The sequence below is a fragment of the Eimeria tenella genome, genomic scaffold, assembly GCF_000499545.2.
Source record: "Eimeria tenella Houghton genomic scaffold, Eth_scaff46, whole genome shotgun sequence".
NCBI lineage: Eukaryota > Apicomplexa > Conoidasida > Eucoccidiorida > Eimeriidae > Eimeria > Eimeria tenella.
The window spans coordinates 114,061-136,392 of record NW_013543380.1 but is presented as its reverse complement, the minus strand read 5'-3'; the positions used below and the strand labels follow the sequence as shown (position 1 = coordinate 136,392).

The 22,332-nt window shown below is 51.5% G+C and overlaps 3 protein-coding genes across 3 annotated transcripts; 2 read left to right on the top strand and 1 right to left on the bottom strand.

The window, feature by feature from the left end:
- Positions 1-1,215: 1,215 nt before the first annotated feature.
- On the top strand, positions 1,216-13,465 carry ETH_00028410 (uncharacterized protein; the record flags this gene model as incomplete). Its single annotated transcript, XM_013377115.1, has 22 exons — positions 1,216-1,740; positions 2,243-2,417; positions 2,761-2,925; positions 3,191-3,285; positions 3,701-4,387; positions 4,572-5,390; positions 5,658-6,175; positions 6,273-6,488; positions 6,658-6,886; positions 7,053-8,044; positions 8,236-8,569; positions 8,683-8,892; positions 9,072-9,283; positions 9,424-9,600; positions 9,694-9,895; positions 10,011-10,088; positions 11,502-11,753; positions 11,917-12,130; positions 12,290-12,355; positions 12,501-12,589; positions 12,769-12,892; positions 13,083-13,465. The coding sequence occupies 22 exons, from the start codon at positions 1,216-1,218 to the stop codon at positions 13,463-13,465; spliced, it is 6,762 nt and encodes a 2,253-aa protein (XP_013232569.1).
- A 770-nt stretch (positions 13,466-14,235) lies between these two features.
- Positions 14,236-17,174, bottom strand: ETH_00028405 (uncharacterized protein; the record flags this gene model as incomplete). Its single annotated transcript, XM_013377114.1, has 2 exons — positions 14,236-16,642; positions 16,750-17,174. 2 exons carry the CDS (start codon positions 17,172-17,174, stop codon positions 14,236-14,238), a joined length of 2,832 nt encoding a protein of 943 aa, XP_013232568.1.
- A 1,862-nt stretch (positions 17,175-19,036) lies between these two features.
- Positions 19,037-19,454, top strand: ETH_00028400 (uncharacterized protein; the record flags this gene model as incomplete). The annotated part of the gene is made up of 2 exons (XM_013377113.1): positions 19,037-19,327; positions 19,437-19,454. The coding sequence occupies 2 exons, from the start codon at positions 19,037-19,039 to the stop codon at positions 19,452-19,454; spliced, it is 309 nt and encodes a 102-aa protein (XP_013232567.1).
- Positions 19,455-22,332: the final 2,878 nt, after the last annotated feature.

Below are 22,332 nucleotides of genomic sequence, written 5' to 3'. Positions count from 1 at the left end.
AGGCCTGCAACTGTACAGGCTCGCTGCAGGCCTGGAAGTAGGCGTCGTCGCCTACCCTGATTTCAAGTGCTGCTCTAGCAAAGAGAAGCAACAAAAGAGGCACACAGGCAGAAATCAGTGTGGACTGAGGCTGTTCTGGGGAGAAGGCAGCAAGGCATCCTGCTTCTCGCTATTCAGCCCTCCAGCCCTCAGCCTGAGCTAACTGGACAGGCTTAAGCCTAATTAAAATTTTAGAATAGCAGCTCTACTGGTTGCAAGCGCCTTAATGCCCCCGCAACGCTACGCATCACCGCCCCACAGGTCTGCAAGGCAGGGGTAATGCTCCGCGTTGGGCCCTCGAAGAACCGACCCCTTTTGCCTTTGCCTCTTGATGCGGAGCTTTCCTATTAAACAGGAAACAAAAGTCGTGCTCTGCTCATTACTTTCTAGCTGATGGGTAAGCTGGTTGACGCATATGCAAAGCTGGGCAAATTTCCCGCAAACCGTGTCAACGACACAACAGAGCCTCGAAGAGGGGCCCCCGAGGACTTGCTAGGGTGGATGCCCCCATCTGACGCCAAGGTCATGCAACGCAGCTGCATCTTATACGTGAACATCTCGCTGTTATTGTTTGGATTAGCTGGTTTGGCATGTGGTGCTCTTAAAACCCTTCTGCGTGGCTTGCAAGCAGTCAAGACATCAGGCCCTGCGCAACGCCCATACGCGCCGCTGACTGCTCCCGACCAAGTACCCCAATTTCCCTTATACGAAGCTCTGCACTTCATTGATCTGAGGAATTTAGGGTCATCGCGGTACATACACATATAGACGCTCGTAAGCTTGGGCATGACAGCGACAGCCACCGCCTCAGCTGCAGTTATTCTGATGTCTCTGCCAGTGGAAGCATCAGCAGCAACTCTACCAAACCTAGCATGAAGTGGAAAGACTCTGATCTTTTCTGGATGGCAGATTGCAGGGAGCCAATGCCTTTGGTTCGAGATATAATCGAGCGGCTCCCTTTTAGGGTCTCCGCGGCTCCATCCTGTCTCTACGGCCTTCCTTTCCGATGAACAGCCTCCCTGGTGTCCCTTGTATTCATCTACCATACGCCCTTCGTTAAAAATTAAGATGGTGGCACTCCCGGGGCAGCGGCTGCTGCCACTGCTCCTGCTCCTGTTCAATTACAGCTGCAATACAATAGGGGCTGCCCTGCTGCCCCTCTTGCCTTCCCCAAGAATGCTTCCGAGCGAAGTATTCTCTTTGTTGAGGGGCTTTCAAGGGTGCTACTGTTTTTTGTCTAGCGATTCGCTGCTTTTTTACGCTCCGAACACTCCCAGGCAGCACCAAAGGCAGCAGCAACACCGACGTCACGTCTGTGCTGCAGCCAGCTCAACGCCAGCTGATGCATTTTCGCACAACTCTGATAATCAGAGATGCCGACGGAAGTACAGCAGCGACAGCAGGAGTGCTAACTGCAGCAGCAGCACAAAGAACTGGTTTGAGCTGCTGGGACAGCCCTATAGGCCAGTATCTGAGGGGGAGCTGCAGCAGCAAAAGCAGCAATTGGAAGAGCAATGTACTGCTGACATGGCTTTTTCTGAAACTCTGAAGGAAGTTCAAGATGACCCTCGTGGGACGACGCTATTCGGTTTGCCGCAGCAGCAACAACTGCAGCAGCAGGAGGGAGGTGGTGAACCCCTTGACAATCTTATTGGGGGCCTCATCGATGCCCTACCGTACACACGCAACGAAGACGCAGTAGTGAGCAGTAGATCTCGTAGGTAGTGATATTTCCCAATACCATGATTATCATGTACACAGTGCATGTTGTTTATTTCCTCTTATCCTACGTGTAGTCAGGTAGCTGAGACGTGTCTTTTTACGCGAACTTCCGGATCTTCCTGTTCCGCGGGGTCCCTATCTAGCGCTCTGCCTCCTGCTGCCATCGCTGTTCTCTGCTCACCTTGTGCACCTCTTTGTCCGTATGTGTTTCTTTTCCTGTTTTATACGGTTTCCCCTTATGTCTGGAAATGATTCGTTTCAATTTTGCGTGTGCATATGTGCATCTGTCTCTTTGCCTTCCTTTGTGTCTTTTTCCGTTCCTACTCGCTCCCTGCTTCTGTTCCTGGTTGTTTGCATAGCTTTTGTCGTCCCCTGCCTGCTTTGTCCTGTCATCGGCGTGTTAGTCTGTCCGGAAGCCATACTCAAGCTTCGATCCATAGGGCGTCTGTGTGCCTCTGCATGCTGCGTTTCCGCGGCTCAGCTCGAGGAGCTAATGGCTCTTGCTAGAGTTCCTCAGGGGCATCCTGAGCGTGAGAAAAGTGACCTCGAACAGTGGGTCAAGGCAGCAGCGGCACTTGAAGCGAGCCCTGTTGAGGTGCCCCGAGGGCTCCAGAATGAATCAGCAGAGTTTGTCAAGATTTTGGCTCAGGAAGGAGGTTGGTCAGTGCTTTCTGATTTGTTCTGTGAATCTTATCCCTGCTGCTGTTGCTTTGCATGCGGTTTCTCTTTCCTTCCTGTGTTGCTGGACTGCCGCTTTCCGATTTTGTGAAAATCATCTTCTATCTTGCGGCTGTCAGGATATACTTAACCAGTTTTGTGTAAACTTGGCTAGATATTAGTACATGAGGCAACTGACTGGGTTGTCAGCCTGTGCTGCTCGCAGACCTCAGCCTTTGCTCTATGTGGCAATGCATCTGTTATCTTCCTTGTCCTCTCTGGTCCCTCCTTGGCTGCTGCTGCATGCCCACTCCGCTGTCCTACAATTGCGTGTTTCCACAGAGCTGCTACAGGTGCTTCGCCGCCTCCAGCAGGAGCCTCAGCAGCAAGGCACTTGCCGCGGCTCAGCGCTGTTCGCTGCATTGGCTGCTGTGGCAGAGAAAAACGGCGATGTCAACTTCAGGAGGACCTTAAGAGTCCCGCCCGGAAACACACCTGCCGGCGTAGGTGAGGTTCTCAGGGTGCTACTGCTGGTTTTTGCAGGCGCTTTTCATCTCACAGTTGCTGCCCGGTGTTTCCGTCCACATAATGTTTATAAATGAGGTCTGCACTTACATGCTGTACACAGCCACATTGCAACCTCCACAACCCCAAGAAATCTCTGTAAGCCTTTCCTGTTGCGCGCTCGCACCTGTCTGTTCGTTATTTTTGGCAGGTGCTGTCTCTCCGTGTTCCCGCTTACGCACCATGACGTTTTCTTTTCGTTCCGCAGTGACTGCAGCAGCTGCTGCAGCTGCTTCTGGTGTTGGTGCTGCTTTGCGGGTTTTTCCTTGGTGCAAGGCGCGACAAACCCCAAGGCACTTTGAGGTACGAAATTATCTACTGCACCTTCTTGAAGAAGATGCCTACCGTGTCAACCGGGTTGTTCCTGTGCTGCAAGCAACGCTTCGAATAATTAGGCGTCTGTACATATCAGCACTAGTGCATGCGTTATTGTTAATATACAGAGATTGTATATAAAGAATATGTGTATGTGTTATACACCCTTTGCGCCTAGCAGCTCATGATGGCAGTTGCCGTTCAGGCTTGTGTAGTTTCCGCATTGCTTTCGTGCTTCTGCAAATTTATTTAACATCTTTATGGCTCCCGTGGTAAGTGAGCGCGTACAGTGAGTACAGTGAGGCTGTCATCATTTGTGTCCAGCTTCTCAGGCTTTGCTGCTGCCAGTGCTGTCACTGCTAATTCAGCTCGACTGCGGCTTTCTAGATGTTGTGTTTTACAGAGTAGAGCCCAGGAGGGGCCACAGATCTTGAGAGAATCAACACAGGCTAATGTGTCCCAGGCTCAGCGGCAGCTTCCTTCTTGGTTGCTGTTACTTCAACGCCAGCAGGGAAAACGAAGTCAAATGCTGGGGCTACCAGCGCAAGATGAAGCTTCGATATCAAGGCTTCTTTCTATCGGCACTGCTGCAGCAGCGTTTCTCATGCCTCAAGGGGAATCCCCCCAAAAATGCAGCAGCAGCAAGAACAACAGCAGTAGCGTGATTCCATCAATTGACTGGGATGGACAGGACGAGGCAATCTACAGCGCGCTGATGAAATTAAAGGTGCAGCTGCAGCCGCAGCTCGAGCCGGACCTTAGGCGTAGGAGATCCAGTTCGACCATGTTCAGCGGTCCTCCGCTCATCGGTAGCACGCAGTGGGCTCGCCCAATAGTACAGCAATATGTGTATCTGTTGGAGCAGCAGCAGCAACAGCAGCAGCAGCAGCAGCGACAGTGGCAGAGTGCGAACTCTAAACGCTCTCCACAAACGGTATTTACCCCATTGCCTCCTCCTTCAGTGTTCGCGGATCGTTTGCTGCTGTTTTCACATCTTCTTGCTGCCCCGACTACAATAGCGCGTGCAGCCGGAGCTGGTGCTGTTCGGCACACCAGTGTCGCTGTGGCTGGCGTGGCTTCAGCCCTCTGCGTGAGTTCTCCGAATCTGCCGCCTTTGTTGTGTGGTCAGCGTCAGTAACGTGCTCTTTCACTGCCTTACTCACCTCACTTCCCTTAAAATTCGTGTGTGAGCTCTTGGGTGCCACATGTGGCATGATACAGCAGCACCAACGGCCAGAGCTGCGAAACATTTGGCCATCTGTTTAAATCCTCAGATTCCGATCGAACTAGCACAAGATCGTCTCCAGCAGCTTTTGCGCCGCATCGTGTCTTCGCTAACCATGCGGCTGTTCGCCCACATAAATCCCCTTAGCGTGCAGGCTAACGGCAGGATGGCATCGGGTGCTAAGGACAAGCAACAAACGCAGCGACGGCAGCAACAAAGGCTACTGCTTGAGGGGGCGGCTGCATTGCGTGAAGTTACTGCAATGCTCGGAGTGGAGGGCTCAGAGATGAGAGCAGTTGCTGTTGGCGTTCTGCCTTTGATGCTGCAGCGTCTCATCTTCTATGCGGAGTCCCAGTTGTGTGTCTTACCTCTTAGCTCAACCTCTGGCGTGGAGATGAGCCAGCAGGAACTAAGGATGGCAGCCATAAGGATATTTCAAGGTTTGCAGCTGACTGTGGAGGCAGTGCGGGACGCTGCTGTCGCGCTGATGGGCGCCGAAGCAGAAGCTGAGGCTGTGCACCAGATGGCAGTGTTGGCCTCACGACGGCTGCTGCCCGAGCTGACTTTTGCCGCGCTTTCTCAATTGCTGGCATCTCATGCAGAGGCTAGAAGCTCTTCGCAGGGAGGTCTTCTGTCGCTAGCGGACTCAATAACAGAGGGTGTTCTCGAGGCGGAGCAGTTTACAGAGAAAATTTTGGAGGGCGTGAGAGATCTCCTAGGCCTCAGTGTGGACCAGTACATGAATGTCCTGCAAGTTGGCTTTTTTTTAGCTGCTGCTCCGCTGCGGCGCTCACTGGAAGTCTTCGCGACCATGCGCAACGAAGATGGCTGCCTGCAATCTGCGGAACAGCTCCTTGCTCTCGACCGAGTACGAGCTGTTGCCAATGTTTTTGCTCGAAAGCTTGCCTTTTCTGCTGCACTTACTGCTGCCAAAGTTGCTTCTGTTTGTGCACCACTTGCGCTTCTGTTCCCGCTGGATTTACATTGTTGCAAGCCCCTGGCAGCATGCCGCACAGTCGAGAGTCGTGTTTCTTCCCGAATGCATGTTGCCATGCCCCACGCTAGGTTCAGAACTCATACTTTTCGTGTATGTGGATTAATAAAATCTTGTTTTACAACTGTTGTGATATTGAAGGCGTTAGAGCGACTGGTTGGTTGCTCCGTGGCAGCCCCACGCACGTCATCACCGAAAGCCATGCCAACAATGAGAATAAATAGGCGGCGGCAACGGTCTTCCCAACGAGAAGTCCCCCCGGAATCCAATCAAAGATCCTGTGAAGATGAACATCTGATAAGGCTCTTGTTGGCATATCTGCGGGCTCATGCGCTGCTGGGGGAGGCTCCCGAAACTGCAGCAGCAGAGGCGCACCAGCAAACATTGGATTTTTCTAAGGACGACAATGGAGGGCCCCTTGGCTTACAATTGGGCCAAAGCGAGGAAGCGCTCTCTTTGCAACGAATCGTCAACTCACGGAAAGAGACAACGATTATGGCGGCGAGCCAAACACCAGACAGATTGTCGGCAAGAACGAGCGAGTATGTGCTAAAATTACTGTTCCTCAGGCACCAGCCAACGCAGCAAGAATCATCGACTGCTGCTGCAGCAAATGCTTACACAGAGAGATGGAAGCAACTGAACAGCATCGACGCCAAGTAAGCTTCTTTACTTATGCAGAGTGGCCCAGATAAAGGCGAGCTTACCACACACATGGTCAGTCGCTAAGCTTTACTGTGTGGAGCCGCTGTGCAGACAAGAAAAGGCGCTAAAATTCGCGCAGCTGCGCGACTCCTTGAGTAACGCCCTTGCAGGTGCAAAGTCAACAGCATGGGGTTTCACGATTGATTCAAGCCAGACGAGACAACGTCTCCCAAGCAGAGGCGTTCCGGAGTGCTGGAAGCGATGGCTTCTTCAACTGAGACAGATTAACTCCTCAGCAGATGCAGACACTATCGCACTTCAGGCTAGGTCGAAATTCCCTGACACACCTCACCGTAGTCCATGTGCGGCACCCCGACATTAGCCGAAGCAATAGCCCTGTAGCAAGCATGCCGTGTTTTTAATGTTGGTAGGTCTATAACACGGCGTCAGGGCTTGTCTGCAACATGGTTGTGGCACATGCGCTGGGTGTTTTTAGAGATGAAGCGTTACTTCCGACTGCGGCGAGGCTAGGGCTGCTTGACATACGAGAGGCGTTGGCTGCGGCTGTCGAGGTATACAGGCAGGAGTTTAGCAGGGAGACAGATGCTGATGCACCGGTTACAGCAACAGCAGCGGAAGACCGCAGGCAGAGACTGCTGGGCTACCGCGCATTTCTGGGGCTCACCTCGGCTGACGTCTCCTCAGTACATTTGGATGCTTACAGAGTAAGTTGCTGCTCCAAGGCCTGAGATATTCCCTTTAGATCCGCCATTTTTGTATGAGCTGCAGCTTCACCCTTCGAATCCTCCTCAGAGAGACAGGCAAAAGAGCAGGGAGCTTCTAGCTCTTTTTCCCTCTCTCATTTGTCACTGCGTTTCCGGCCATCTGCAGGAGTGGTTCATTTCGGTCACGCGGGAGGCGCTTGATAGTGAGGGGCAATGGACAGCGGAGGTGCGCCGGGTCGTGGCCAATGCCGCTTCCAAGATTGACATCGCCGAAGCAAGTCTCAGCACAAAGATTGAAGGCCACATTCTTATCTTACCAAAAAGACTACGTTTTTGTTTGTTATTGCTAATAGTTGCAGACGCAGTGACGGTGGCAGCAGTATTTAAGAGCGCAGGTCGCTGCGCTGCGTCAGCGGGCACTTCCTGTGGGCGCTATCTATCCTTTCAGGGTGACAGGCAGGAACTGAGTGCTGAGGCTTTAGCTTTATTTGCTGTGGAGAGGCTTCTGCCTCCGGTGTTACGCGCTGCGGGGAAGTGCCGAGCGTTGACCGAAAATAGGAGCCACCGACTGTTGGCATCTCTGCCGCCCACCCTGGCAGTTGTTGTGGAGGAGGGAAACGCGGACGAGGCGGCTTTGGGGCCGCACGCGGATGACCCTCATGAACCCCTGTGGATGCATCTGAATCGTGCTTCCACCCATCAAAGGGAGGGTACGAAAGTGTTGCAAACGTGGATTTCAGCGCACCCAGCGGACAGCTCAGCAGCAGCAGGCATTAACGGAGAAAAACAAAGCAGCCTTCTTTCGCTTGTGGGAGCCCTCCAGCCTCTAAAAAAGCGTAGAGACGCAGAAAAATCTGATGTTTCACTGGATCCGACCTTCTTGTCTGCCTCTGGGGACGAACTAGACGCAGCAACGCCAGCAGGCTGGAAGGAAGAAGACAAGATGTCGGAACTGCTAGGAGCCCTAAAGGCACTATCACGGTTTGGATCTGAGTACGGGCTGTTTCCTGCGCCATCTCGTAAGAAAGCCGATACGGGAAACAGTAAAAGTCATTCGCACGGGGAAGCGGAGAAGTGTACTGTGTCGCCACTACTCTCAGCCATACGGGCTATACCCCGCGCTGAACCTGTGAAGAGCTTCGTAATGGCCTTTAGAAGGTACAAACCAGCGTGTTCAAGCATCGTATACCCGGTCTCTGAGCTCTGCTGTCCCTATTGCATGTGCTGTCATCTTCTTACAGTTTTACGCAGCACCATCAAGTGTGTTTTTCAAGGCATGCGCCTATTGGACACATGCCAACTGCCGGATGTTCATTCTCTTAGTGAATTGGTTTGCGAACGGTATGCAGACACCAGCATCCCCCTGTGGTGCCCATTCAAGTGGCTCTCGAAGAAGCCCTGAATGCTGCTTTTGGTGTTTCTTCTTGGGAAACCGCTGTATCAAGGTCACCCGTTTACTTGAAACAAAGGGAGGCTGAAGAAACAGCAACTGCGCTGTATGGATTGCAGCGTCTGCTTGTTTCAGCAGCGGCAGCGTCTGCACGCGCGTTTGCTGAAGCTGCGGAACTTTCGCGGCCCATTTTTGCACATTCGAGCCCATCTGTCGATCGAAAGATAGACCAGCCGCTGGAAGCTCCACTTTTGAGTGATGCAGCAAAGGAACAAGGGCTGCGCCTGCTGGACGTGAGCTCAGGCCCACTTCGTATAATTCTAAACCCTAAGGATCACGAATGCTCAGTGAACATAACGCATAAAGCACTCATTCACTTGACACCAAGTCCGTGTGGAGTCTGCAGATTGCCTCTTTGGAAGGGTCCCGAGCCGTCGCTGCAGCCTTAGCGCCCAGAGTGGGACTTGTCGAGGACGACAATGTTGCTCAGCGGAGCCGTGAAGGTGATGTTGACGCCACGCTAGCGGCTGCTCAAGACAGGATAAAAAGAATTATTGCTGCTTACGGATTAACACAGCAGGAAGCAGCGGGGGCAAATGGGGACCGAGTGGAACTTGTAAGTTGCGTAAGAGTATTTAGGGCCTGTGTTCCCACTACTGTGCTTTGACCTGCCTCCCAATCTACAGAGGGTCAATGTCATTCCCCTCTTTAAGAGCCCAAAGTGCGAAGGTCCACTTTATGGCGAGGTATTGTTTCGTATTACGCAATGCGGTTCTTCACCTGCTGTGTCTGCAGCTGGCGCTGCAGCTTGTTTACAAGGCCGCTGTGCATGAGGCAAAACAGAGGAACTCGCTTCTTGAAGAGGCAGAGAAACGCAATGTGGTGCCTCCAGCTTTCTGTCCGTGGAGTCCCACCAGAGGTATTGCCGCTGCTGTGTCAGCCCTGGGAATCGCAGAGTGGCGCCGCCGGGTGCACGCGGAATCTCAGCAACTATCGGAACTGTTCCGGTACTTATGCACCCTCGTCGCTACATCTGGATATCATCTCTCGCATAAAGTTCTGTGCTTTTCCGATCTCTGGAACAACACAGGCGCCCGAAAGGGCTCCACAGCTGCTGTTGGTTCATACGACGAGTGCTGCGATGCAGGCACGAGGCGGGCTCTATAGTGTCGCGGGCTTTGACGGCTGCAAAACGGGCCAAATGCTTCAAATCTCGCTGTAGCATATTCAACGCCGCAGTGCAGGATATTTCAACGAGCCGAAGTTTCTTTGATTTGTCAGGCTTTCTTACCACAAAGCACGTCAAGGACCACATAACAAGACGGTGCGCCTTGCTTTCTCCTAGGCAGGCCTGGAGCGCCTCGTGCTACTAAGAGCGCTCACAGTGTATGGAGCAGGTGATTTTCTATTTGCGCAGGATGGGTGCTGCCGCTGCGGAGGTAACAGCGTTGATGGAGGCCAACGAGCTCCCAGCAGCTGTCAGAGCCCTCAGCGGGGTCACTGACGTAGTACTGCTATCCCGGGTTGTTCTGCGGCAGCCGTGGTGCACTGCTTCGTCTCAAGGACTTTTAAGGACAAATATTTTTGCAAAATTAACTCCTCAAGAACGAAGATACCTGGTAAGCTGGCCCGAATCCCCTTGTCCGACTATCCGGGTTCAGTGTTTGGACTCCGACTCAGGACACCTAGCATGTTTCATGTTTCATGTTGGCTATGACTGTTTGCCCCTTGCAGCTCGATCTGTGCCATGCATCTCCTCCTCCTAAGCCAGAGAAGCAGGAGCTGGAACTTCTAGAAGAGATTTTGACAACCGTACGTTCGTGAAGCCACCGCGTGTACAGAGGCTGTGCACAGAAGAGCAGCTCCACGGTGCAGCGGCCCTTGCATCTAGCATTTCATTTTTCCTTGTATCGCCTACTGGCGGAAACACTACTTGTCTTTTTCCGTTACGAATCATGTTGGACGCAGAATCGTTGCTGTATGCCAAACTGCCAGAGTTAGCATGATACGCTAATCCAGGTAATTGCTGCGCTTACCTTTGGAGTAACAAATTTAGATGCGACGTTCGTACTAGGCGAGAATTCGAGCTATAGTGCAAGTCGCTTTGCGGCATTGTTGGGAAGGGAAGGTTGTTTACTAGTGCTGTTACAAATAACACGAAGACGGTAGCTACCTGGCACGTAAACGCTGTGTAAGGACACACCAAATATGTAATGCATACGTAGGGCATCTAATTGACCTTGACGAAGGAAGAGGAATTCTGGCAGCCCTATGTGCGAAACGTGGGTATACTGAGGAGGCTGCATACAGCAGTGCTGTACTACTTACTGGAGCATGAGCAGGGTTATTTCCCACGAACACACATTGAAGGGGTGACTCCCTGTGGATGCAGAAACTCAGATGGACAAATCTGAAGTGCAATTTGCCATAAAGTAGGAATGTATCGAAGACGAACCGAAGCATATTTTGCTTATGGTCCCGTTTGTCGTGGGACTGTCAGCAACTTCGGGATGTGCACGTGAACAGTCACCTCTGGTTTTTGCCTGTAAATTAAAAATCTTGGCATTGGGCTTACATATACATATTCAGTCTTCAGCTGATCACTTACTCCATAGAGGAGCAACTCAACGGTGTGTGTGCTCGAACGCATTGTACGTCATGGAGGCCCATTTCCTCTTTCGAGAAGCATTAAATCGTTTCTTGCCTGGCAATCTCTTGTGCACTTCGTATATGTCTGCAGCTCCTTCAACTCGTTGTTTGCGAAGAATGGTGTTGGGGGTCAGCCAGGGGCCCAGGCTCGTGTCCTCTGCGGGCCGCGCATCAGGCATTGAAATATCTCATTAAATATGGTTATTATTCGCCAATATGTTTCAAACCTCAAATGTTGCGTTTCTTGGTTTCCTAGAGGCAGTCTGCCTTGCGCGACGATCACGGGATGCCTGATGGTTCACGACCACTGGTTGTTGAAGTTCCATTGCTCCCTCCTATAATAGTAACATACCTGCATCTGAATCTTCCCTTCTCCTTTTTTTACTTCTCTAGCCCGCTTTTCACTAAAGGGACGCTCCATTGCAGCAAGCCTTTCATCGCTCGCGCCACGTCCCACACGAAGTTCCATCCAACGCAAGAGCTTCTACATGCCGCTCGGCAGGAGCAGCACAAACTTGAAGAAATGGATTGCCATTAGCACATCCACTTTTTCCATTTTACAAAGGACACAGACAGCTAAAGAGATGGCCTGCCAATAACATCCCCGCTTCCTTAACATTTGTGACCATAGGCTCCGTGCACAGGCAGGAATCAGACCTCCTGGCCAGCTGTTTTAGCGCTGCATGCCGCACAGAAGCAGATCCTCGATCTCAAAATATGCAAGTAGAAGCTCCGCAGAAGACAGCGGTGATCCGAGAAAAGCCTTCACAATGGGTCACTGCGGATGCCACCGACCTTCAACCGCCTGGAGACTCAGGACTTGCGCAAGTGGGCATTTTCACATGCAGCTCACCTCCTGAAGTGCCTCTGGCGGAGCGTCGATGCTCCAAAAGATATTTCATGTTGATATTCGGTGTGCACTGTGCCTCAAATGACTACACACTTTTTGCCTGGTGATTCTGTTCGCTGCCTATCTTGTGTACAACTGCAGTCCCTGCGGTTCTACGTGGCACATGCCAATGCGGGGAACCGTAACATGTCTGAGAGTCCAGTGACAAGCGACATCTTTCGCTATCCTCCAGAGACGCGAACGGCGGCGGCGGTTGCCCTAGCAGCAGACAAAGAGGACCGCCTGCTACACCTTGTGCGAGGCTACGGCTGTGCTGTGATACTGGCCAACCTCATAACCACCTTCTTATGTTCCAGTAAGTCCCCTACCTGTGCCCAGTTAATTAATAGAGTGTTATCTACGATGCTGCAAGGACATATCTGTCCAATGCGCATTGCTTGTTTTGGGTCTTTTCATTGAATGACTGGTCCGAGAATCGGACACGCTTGGGCTTCCTAATGTGTTGCGCATACAGTGGCACTCATGTTCTTCATCGGAGCAAACGCCCCAGTGGATCCTGAGTCACTCCCAGCAAGCTTTGGTAAGATTACCCCATGGAAGGCACAACGCACCAGGCAGCCGCCTTCGATTGTTAAAGGAAGACCTTCGTTTGGTTTAACTCAAGGGTTCTGAGATATCTCGTGAGCTGTTACACCTTACTTTTAATCCGTCTTCTTTGTGAGTAGCTCTAACACCGAACATTCACGTGGTGCCGGCTTACCCCGTGACGAAGCTGGAAGACGCCCTGGCAAACCCCCGCTCCGTCGTAATCACAGTATGCGGCACAGTCCCTGTCTTGTTTTTCCAGCTTTACGTTTGCGTGTAAACACTCATAGGCGTTAGTTCCTTAGGTGCAAGGCTGCACTGTAGTGTACATTGTTGTTCACAACGCAATATTCTTGAGAGCCTGGCAACCGACTTCTGCACTTGCTGCCGAATACGCCCCTCCTGCAGGCATTTGACTCTGAGGGATTCTCCGTCAAATATCGCCACGACGTTATTGGATGGGAGGCCAGCAGGGACCGGAGCACCGCTACACTCTTTCTTTCCTCAGATCGAAGGCTCATCGTCACCTCCAGTGAGCGCCTTTTCATGGGCCTGCGTTGAATCCAATGAAAATGAACTGTTTTACAGACAATGCCGACGCAGCTGTGCCGTGAAGTTAAAACGCCCTGGAGGTCACATCGGTGTTGTCCCTAAAAATGGCATTTGTTGAGCAATGGCACGGAAAGTGTAGAGTTCTACGGAGTGCACCTGCTGTGGTGCAGCAAGTATTATCTTTGAGGACCATATGTCGGGTTCGCGTCTGGCGGAGTGGGAACTTTGGGGCGAGAAAGGGGTTGACAATGCACCTCACGCAGTCCTTCGAGATGCCCTTCACGCAGTAGGAGAGGGAACAAGTTCATCAGTCCCTCCCACAGCAGACGAAATTAAGGACCAACTTACAAATCCACTCATCAGTACAACACCGGAGGACACACATAGCTCTCTCACAAGCCGTCGTCTCTCAATTCCCATGACAACCCCTTCCCGCCAATTTCCATCCCTACAGCCGTCACAGCTTCTCTCCGCTGTGCAGAACTCTTTGGTACATCCACAACCCAGTGATGCCGCCTACCTTTTTGTCAGTCCCTCTTTCGCCTCCTGGTGATGCGGTGGAACTACGCAGAACGTCAGCTGAAGTAGAGTTGCACTGGCATCACTCTCTGAGGAAGCCTTCCCCACTGAAGCAAATGCCAGCTACTGACGCCATCCCTCGTGTGCATCTAGCCGTGCTGCTTATCCGTGTACGTGGTGTAACTGCTTGAGTCACCTGCCTACCCGAGGCCATCCGCAGAGGGTAAATTTTGTCGAAACTCCCCTGTGCACACTGGTCACTCGCGAAATGACAGACCCTGCAGCTCAGCTAACTTAGAACCTCTAATCCAAATCAGTTGCTGGCTTCAGGTGTAACTGATGCAGCCTGCCTGCAGCCTGAGCTGCTGGCACGCAAAAATCCATAGAGAAGCGTGTCTGACTTGCTGAAGGATATACCATAGGGGTGGAGTCCACCCCTCCAGAAGATAATGGCTCCTACATCGCGTTCAAAAAATAATTCTACACGTGAACTCATTTAGGGCGGTTCGAAGACTTCAGTCTTTCAGCATACTTTTTTAGTTAAAATATATTAATTGAGTAAAATGTATCTCGATTCTGTCCAAATTCAGCCTTACGGTGGGCTTTTTCAAGTTCATGGACAGTAGACCCTGGTCTTTGGCTCCAGCTGAGGTGAAGCCACGCATGTAAAACCGACGAGGAAGCACCTTTGTGGCTTTCTCGTCACCCTCAGCGGCGCAAGTCTTCTCTTCAAATGGTTCAGGTGGACGATGATTGACAACTTTGAGACCTCGGCGCATGCTTTCTTTGCACAAAGTGTTTCCTTTATCGGCTCGTGCGCGGTGAACGCAAAGATGCCGCGAGAAAGGAATGCATGACAGCGGTGACGCCTGTGTCAATATCAATCCATGATGGCGTGTTCTGCTGGGGAGCTTCATTTGTTTCTAGTGGAAGGCCCTCTGCCTTCATGAGCTCTTGATAGATGTCTTTTGTGTATTGCAGTGGTGCGGCAACATGCCACGGGAAGCCCGGTCCGTCCTCCGGAGTCCAGTCTGGGCCTCCTGGGGTAAATCGATCAGAGGGGAGTCGACTACGATCAGGGAAAGCATCAGGGAAAGACCCAGATCCCGGAGTATGAATAGGGGAGCCCCAGCGCAATTCGCTCCTCGAATCAAACGTTGCGACTTGAGGCATTTTTTCCCACGCATGATTATCCTGGTCTGTTGGCCTCCTCTCAACGTTCAAGAGAGAACGCAACAGTCGCCGCTGTTGGGTTGCCATTCCAAAAACAGCCACGACAGCGCGAGACAACAGCGCTTCTGCTGCTTCTTCGACTGCTAGTTCTACCACTAAAACCCCCGGTGGCAAGACGCTAGCAACTGTGCTCTGTAAATACTGATCAAGGACACCGATACGACGATCATTGACATCGGCGATCTTCTCTAAGGTCTGATGAAGTCCCTCCAGAGACGTCATGCCATCTTTGTTTTGAGTCATCATCCACAATCGTGAAGCACCTAAGGCACACGTAGGTCTCACCCTAAACCCAAGACGAGCGTGAGGGGAGATATACTCAAACAAAATTCGAGCATCCGCCAAGTGAATCAGCCCCTTGTGGAGCGCCCTCAGCACGTGTTGGGCACTAGGAAACCGAATGAATCGCGTTTGCAGGGTCACACGATACTCTGCACCTATCGCCGCCACCACCTCCGTCATCGCGCGCTGGGCATACAGCACTTCAGGACTTGAAATCGATTCTTTGCTTCCCATGGGCATTCCCACGAGCACCACGCCAGTACGTAAGATGTCCATAAGGGCATCATCTGGTGGAATTCTGTGGGCAGGAGGAAAGCTCCGGGCTACAGATCCAGGCACAGTCCCGCCACAGTCAAAGAAAGGAACAATGTTTATCTCTTGAAGATCCTCAATGAGGTTATCTAGCACAGAGTTATGCACAAGCTGCACGAGAGCAGCGTTATACGAATCGTGCAGCGCACGGGTGCGCAAGTATCGCCGGCCAGATGCCAGAGGCTCCCCGGCGTCTCCGCGTAGGCTGTCGAACAGCTCCATTTCCCCCACCGGCGTCGATGGCTCCGTGCTCCAAGGCCCTGGAGTGGCAGGGTAGGAGTCTTCGCCATCTGTGGGGCCTCCAGGCGTATCAGCTCCATAAACACCCTCCCATGAAGATTTTCGACTACCCACGTAAAACTGTTGGGACCTCTGGAAACCAAGACTTTTCTTTGTAAGTTCTCTCCTTAATGAGGACAGCGCTGGGTCTTCCCCAGGCTTATCCGGTGCAGCTGGGCGTACGGGGTTCCTCTTTCCGCTTGCTGCAGTGGGACACTTGCTACCGTGTTTGTCCATAAGGAATAGTGCCCCTGTGGCGTACGTTGCTCCTGCAACGAATTGGCGTAGGCCATAGTGGATCCACGGCAACGGTACTTGCGCTGTTGCTGCCAGTGCCTCCTCATCCATGAGTACATCGATCAAATGTGACCCCGGTGCGCCGTCCGACAGTAGTTCATAGATAGTAAAGGGGGGGAGGACGCGAGCTAAGCTCTGGTGGTTCCACGTACTGTCTACTACCACTGTGCGACCCTCTTGATCATAAGACAGGAAAATTGAGTCTCGAAGAGCCCGCAAACTAGCGATGTTTGTGTCGCTCTTCACAATGACAATAGTGGACTGTGTCATTACCTGATCTGACCGGCTGTATCTTGATGTCATTGTGATCCCGTTGAAGGGGTTGTGACTTAGGACCATGTTGATATCTGTCATGTGGGCTTGCCCGGCATCCAGCGCCTGCAGTACGACAGCAGTAGATGCCTTATATACATATTCAATCTGAATAGGCAGAGATCCCCTCCGGCCAGTGGACTCGGAGAGTCCTTCAATTTCTGAGTAGTGCGAATCGATCTCATCTACGATTTCGCGCAGGAAGCTACTGTTAAAAGATGATGTTGCGGGGTCTTGAGAAGCTCCCCCGGCCACAGTCGCCACCCGCAGGACGCGTCGCTCTAAAACTTCCCGTAGTAAGTCGTGTTCATAGAGGTCGCTAAGCTTTGGCCATGCGGGGCTAGCCCCTTGAAGCTCCACAGCAAAAGAAAGAGGTAACCTATATTTTAGCAACAACTGATTCCGCACGCCGCGATCAACGAGAATCCGGAGGGCGGCGTTAAAGGCCTGACGAAGCGCAGCCGCACACGGGCACGGGGCAGCGGAGAGGATCATCCTGCAAAGAAACGAACATGCAGAAGACACAGCTCAGGCGCAGCAACGTAGCGCGCAGCAAATCGTAAAGGCGGCGGTGTGAACCATTCTCAGCGGAAAATCCCTCACCTCCTGTCATCGATATCTCCCCATATTTCCATGGGTTCTTCATCCTCCAGAAAGTCATCATCATTCATGGGCTGCTTCTCTGGAGTGCGGGGCACTGGGGACTGCCGGAGTGCCTCCGTGGCTATTTTCCGTCCAAGGAAACGGCCGTCGAAGACCGTAGACGCTTCTGCCGCCCATGAATAGACTGCCGAAGACGATTTCTTTGTCCCTTTAAAAGGATCCGTGGGGTGCCGTTGACACCAGAGCCAATCATGGCAACATGCTACGATAAGGAGTATGAGGGCGCGGGAGACTCGCAGTGGGCGAGCAAGCTGGCGGCTGTTGCGGTCGTTCCTGCGCTTCGTATGGCCTCTTCCAGTTTCCCTTCCAATTTCGGATAGGCCCGTAAGAGGGCTGGAGCTTGAAGTGGCTGCGTCTGGCCTCATACTTCACTCCTCAAAGGACAGTGGGCGTTTACAGTTACACTGCACGTCATCATACTGCCTTGAGTCGCCGCAGCAACGTGCCGCTCTGCAAACCAGCTCTTTAGGCTGGAGGTCGGCAGGTGCTGCAGTGCGGATCGGGCTGCCCAACCGCCAAGGGGAGACAGGACGCTGTAGGTTCGACCAGGATGAAAGTACCGCCTCAGCTCACAGGCGAGCAGATCAGCAAATAATGATATAGAACACCCTCTTAGTGGCTCTGAACAATTAGATTGTCCAGTTTTCGAGCTCTTTTCTCCGCCGCATTTGTGGGGGATTGGGCGCCTTTTGACTGACTCGCGGAGGGAAGGATCTGGGGGGAGGTTCAGTAGTGCTAAGGGCTACAGTGAGCGCATAACTCGCTCAGACTAGTCACATTATGCGCTACAAAGAGTCGGAAAAACTCCATAAGGCTATGCTGTCGTGGTTTGCGGGGTCTGGCCAGTGCTCAAACAAGCATAATGAGGCATGGGCTTTTGTTATGGGGCTGGCTGAGATCCTCTACCGAGGGTGGCGCCTGTGAGTGAGAAGTACCGGTTCGATAATCTCGGACATTCCTGTACATTTGAATGCGTGTAATTTGACGTTTTTTGTTCAGTCAGGTCCCATACCTAGATCAGAGCAATTACGGCGCTCAATTAAGGGTCCAGCAGTGCGTTGACCACGGAAATGGGGTGGGCAACTTGCGTTCTCCTTTCTTACAGCTCACGTTACATCCTAATCTAGAGTGCGAGCCATAGTTACCATTCATAACGCAGAATTGCATAGCAAAACATTCTGTTGCGAAACACAGGCATTTGTTCGTGATAAACGGTAAAGCAGCGGGTGCTCGATGCCATGCATGGCTGCAGGAAGGGTACTTTGTGCACTTCAGACGGTTCCGAAGGAGAACCATGCCTGACACCATGTCATACTTTTTAAAACTGTAGTCGTTATAGAAGTCTAGGCGACTCGCTGTTGATCGTCTTGGAATACGACACTCGGCTCCGCTCCCCCAAATACCAACCAACCCCCCAGCTTCATGTTTTATGCTTTTTTCATGCTCGCCATACTTCATCGGGATTTTGATTGATCAGTCACTGGGTCTATATTGAGTTAGAATCACCTTTGTAGTCTGCAACCGATAAAGTGAGTTGTAGCCACTGCACTTCCTTTGATTGTTTGCGTTTCCCTAAGATAATACAAAGTTCTTTCTTTTAGGCAGTACGTGGATGCACTCGCCTCAGAGCAAGGCACGATGGCCCATAGGGCGCGGTGTGCAAGGAATTTCCCAACGGTCGCTGCTGTGCAACACAAACACATACTGCGCTGATCAGTTATCCCTGGCAATGGAGATGTACACATACAGCATAACATGGATGTTCGCTGGAAATATAAGCGTACCGTCTGCAAATTTCAGCCTTCAGCAGTCAAGGTTCCACAGGCACATGCTCACATCTTGTGCGTCAAGGGCCCCACTTAGTGTCTCAAAATGCGTGAAACTTATTTTTCGATGTTTAAGGGTTTTAAACGCTGCTCACAGCCAGTTGATCTTGAGGAAAGGGAAAGTTTTGCTTTCCAGAACAGCTTCATTCGGTGATCCTAGTATGACGTCTCATGCAGACCGGGTTTAGGCGAGGCCTCATGGTGTGTCCAGGCGTCTTAATAATGCGTTCAGGTCAGACTCCCCTCGATCTGGACTACTGTGCAACCCCAGCGTTTCCCTTGGTGGAAGCTGCATCCAGCTCCACAGGCAGTGCTGCGCGCCACAACAGGCAACGGAAACAGCATTGGGAGGCTGCGTAAACTTAATCCAACACGTATACAATATGCATTCCACTTAAAGGATGCACAAGCTAGGCCTCTTAGGTTGCCCGGACCCTGTGAGCGCTGCTGACAATCCCAAATTTTTGCTTGGCAGTGGACCTATCTTTCTGTTCGAGGACTGCGCCTATATCAAAGCAGAAGACGCCATTGTACAGCATGAAAAGGTCAACATTCTCGAAAGCCTGAATTATGTACTCGATAAAGGGCTATTTTCGGTTTTGTACCGGGTGACTGTGAACATCTGCCCATTGGAAGGCCACGCCCTTCTGGGTAAGGTAGGCGAAGTGGATTTTGGCATCACAGAATTCCCGGTCTCGACATGCAGCAATAGTTCACCGTGCCACGAGAGCTGCTTGCACTTTGCGCCAAAAGGTACTGCTGGGTATCTTGCCTGCAGCGTGGTTTGTACCCTATGCGTAGGTTTTATACCAGGCGTAGGCAGATTTCTGTCTGGTAAGCTTGCCTTGCTGAACTGCTTCAAAACATGAATGTTGACGAAGGCACTCAGAAGTTGCCTCCGTAGGCAAGCCTGCCGGTAGACTTCTGAGTAGTATGCAAGCACTTCGCTCGTGTAAAAGTGCGGGTGATATGCATACGCACCGCACGGAAATCTCCTGGTACGTACTGAAGCTGCTTTCGAAGGAAACTGGCTCACGATCGCGGCCAAAAGGCATTAGCATTAGAACGCACCCGAATAACCGCAGGATCGAGCGAATAAGACGCTTCTGCTGGTCCTCTTTGGCTACGTAACCCCAATGGAAGCTTGTTTGTATTATAATTTTAGAAAAATATTTGGCTCCTCCTCACCATGTTCACTTTTGTTGAGGCAGGTGTCATGCGGAATTTAAAAACAGTCACAAAGGCACACAACATTTAGCAAACAATAATGCTCATCTTCCGCTTGCCAATGCAATCACTGTATTTGTCAAGCCTTTCAGCCCTGGTGCACACACAAGAGTGGGGGAGGCAGATCCAACGACACACATTTTTTCTGCGAAAGCTGAGTTGATGGGGTGTCATGAAATAGATATCGAGATGTGTCGGGAAAATGATGGGCACCTTTAAGGCAGGGCTGTGACAGGAGCGCTTTGGCGTTGGCCAGGCATGGTATAGATGAAGACAGCTAGGTGTCTACGTAATAGGTAGAGATTTTCAGTCAATATTTTAGGCTTTTACTGTCTGGAGACGTTCATCACACACAGTATGCACTTGCTTGGCGTCAGGCCACGTTGGCTGGTCATCGTCTTCAGCATGCTTTGACTCCCAGACAGCCGGTAGGCCGGGTGTTTGGAGGATTGCTTCATTATGCCACCCAAATGCAAGCAGCAGCAGATCCTGCATGTCTTCACAGAGCTGAGGGGCGGACCCGGCGTTCGAGTCAGTGACAGCCAGTGAAAGGTTTAGCCCTGCTCTGGGTTATTTAGAGGATCAAAAACTGCACATGACTGCCGAACTAACTCCCCGCTCCGCATGCTCTTTTCTGCCCTTCCATAGCGCTTGTACTGCTAAAAAATGTGGGCGTAGGAGAGCTGGCGTCCATTCTGCCACCATACGTAGCACCTGTATCGACGATGCGCCGTAGGGCCCCTTTGCAGAAACCTTGGGTCGTGCCATGCCTGGCGTACCGTCCTGTTTTTCCGTTTCGCTAGTGCACCCCACGACTTCCCCACGCTGTCTCACTCACATAGGGTCTCAGCTTGTCAGACTGAAAAGTCCAGGCTGCCTTACGTCGTACACGCCAGTTGAGTCCCAAGACCAGGTTGTAGTAATTTGGTCCAAATTGGAATCCAACCAAAGGCCATTCACAACTGCACTGCATTATTATTCCTGTAACAGCGTGCTCGATATGCAGCATTCCACCGTTGGCCACGCTGGATACGCAAGCTGCAGTGAGCCCCGGCACCCTAGGGGGTGGCTGCTTTAGAAGTATCGGGCTAACAATGCTACGAGATTTACAAGTACTCAAAAAGGCTTCACAAGTGTCGTCAACTATCTCGAATCGAATATCTGCTGTCGAGTCGACACTAAATAGCACACCCCAGCACTCACTTGTTGGCAATTCCCTCAGCATCTCGGGTCATCCATTGGGACACAATCTACACCTGCAGACAGGGGAAACCCTTACTTTGCCCTACGTGGAACATATCCTTCGTCGTAACGCTTCCACACAATAAAGTCTTATAGTTTCTTCTGTAGTTCTTGGTTAAGCTTCTCTACTGCCTTCTCTGAAGGTCCTTTCGCATCATCAGCCAGTAGATCTTGTCCACTTGCTGGCATATGGAGGATCTGCCATCCTTAGATCTCTTTTTGCACCATTTATGTGTAATTCATATCATCCGTGATTCTCCTTTATTTGATGCAGGCTACCAAAGATCATGCTTCTTTGTTGTCAGTGACACGATAGACGATGCTTCGTGCGAGCTTAACTTCTGTTGCAGATTTGTAGTGTCGCTGGCGAGAAATGAAGAAACCATCAGGATTGGCGTACAAGGCCGTCTGAATGAGACCGACCGTATAAGATTGTTCGAATGGTGTCTTTGGGAGCGTAAGGTACGATTTCCCTCTGTCTTCGTCAACGAGCAAATGTATCCGTGCGCCCATAAGCGGGCCCGTGGGACCATGAATGTCAGTATTGTTAGCTTCAAGCCATAATTAGCTTCCTCCTCCCAGCATTTTATTTGTTTAGGTATGAAAGTAACAGGACACTTGTTTCCAATTTGTGAGTTGCGTCAGTTTCGAAAGTTTTGCGGTAGAGCCGTTTTTCATTGTGTGTAGGGGGTCCTGCATATATTCGTGGCGGCGCTTACTGCTGCATCTTGATAAGCACATCAACAGAGTGTTGGAATGTAAATATTTCTTGTACTACAGACACTTTTTCCGTCTGCCTTTGTGCGGGAGGATAACCGCTGCGGGATCGCCGTGCACTGTCAACTACGCATAGCGCTTCACCTCAGCACCAAAAAAGCGCCGACCAACATCTGGCATTTCCACGAAGTCAATTAACAGTCATTGTACTGGGAAATGGGGGAAATTTAGACTTTATTATTGAGAAGAGCCTTTGAAGAGACAGAAGCCGGAGAAAGCCACTGGTAGGGCGGCGCCGACCAGCCGCTTAAGTCAAGGGACCGCACCAGCTTCATCCCTTAGCTGGCCTGCATTTAGTAGCGGACTGGGCAAGTTTACACATTCTACACTAAACCACGCGTGCTTTTTTAAATGGCAATTTTGAGACTCTGTTTGGCCTTAGAACCGCGGCGACACCCTTGTCGCCAACAGGAGAGCTGTTTCTATCGAGTGCCGCAACCGACAGAGGCGC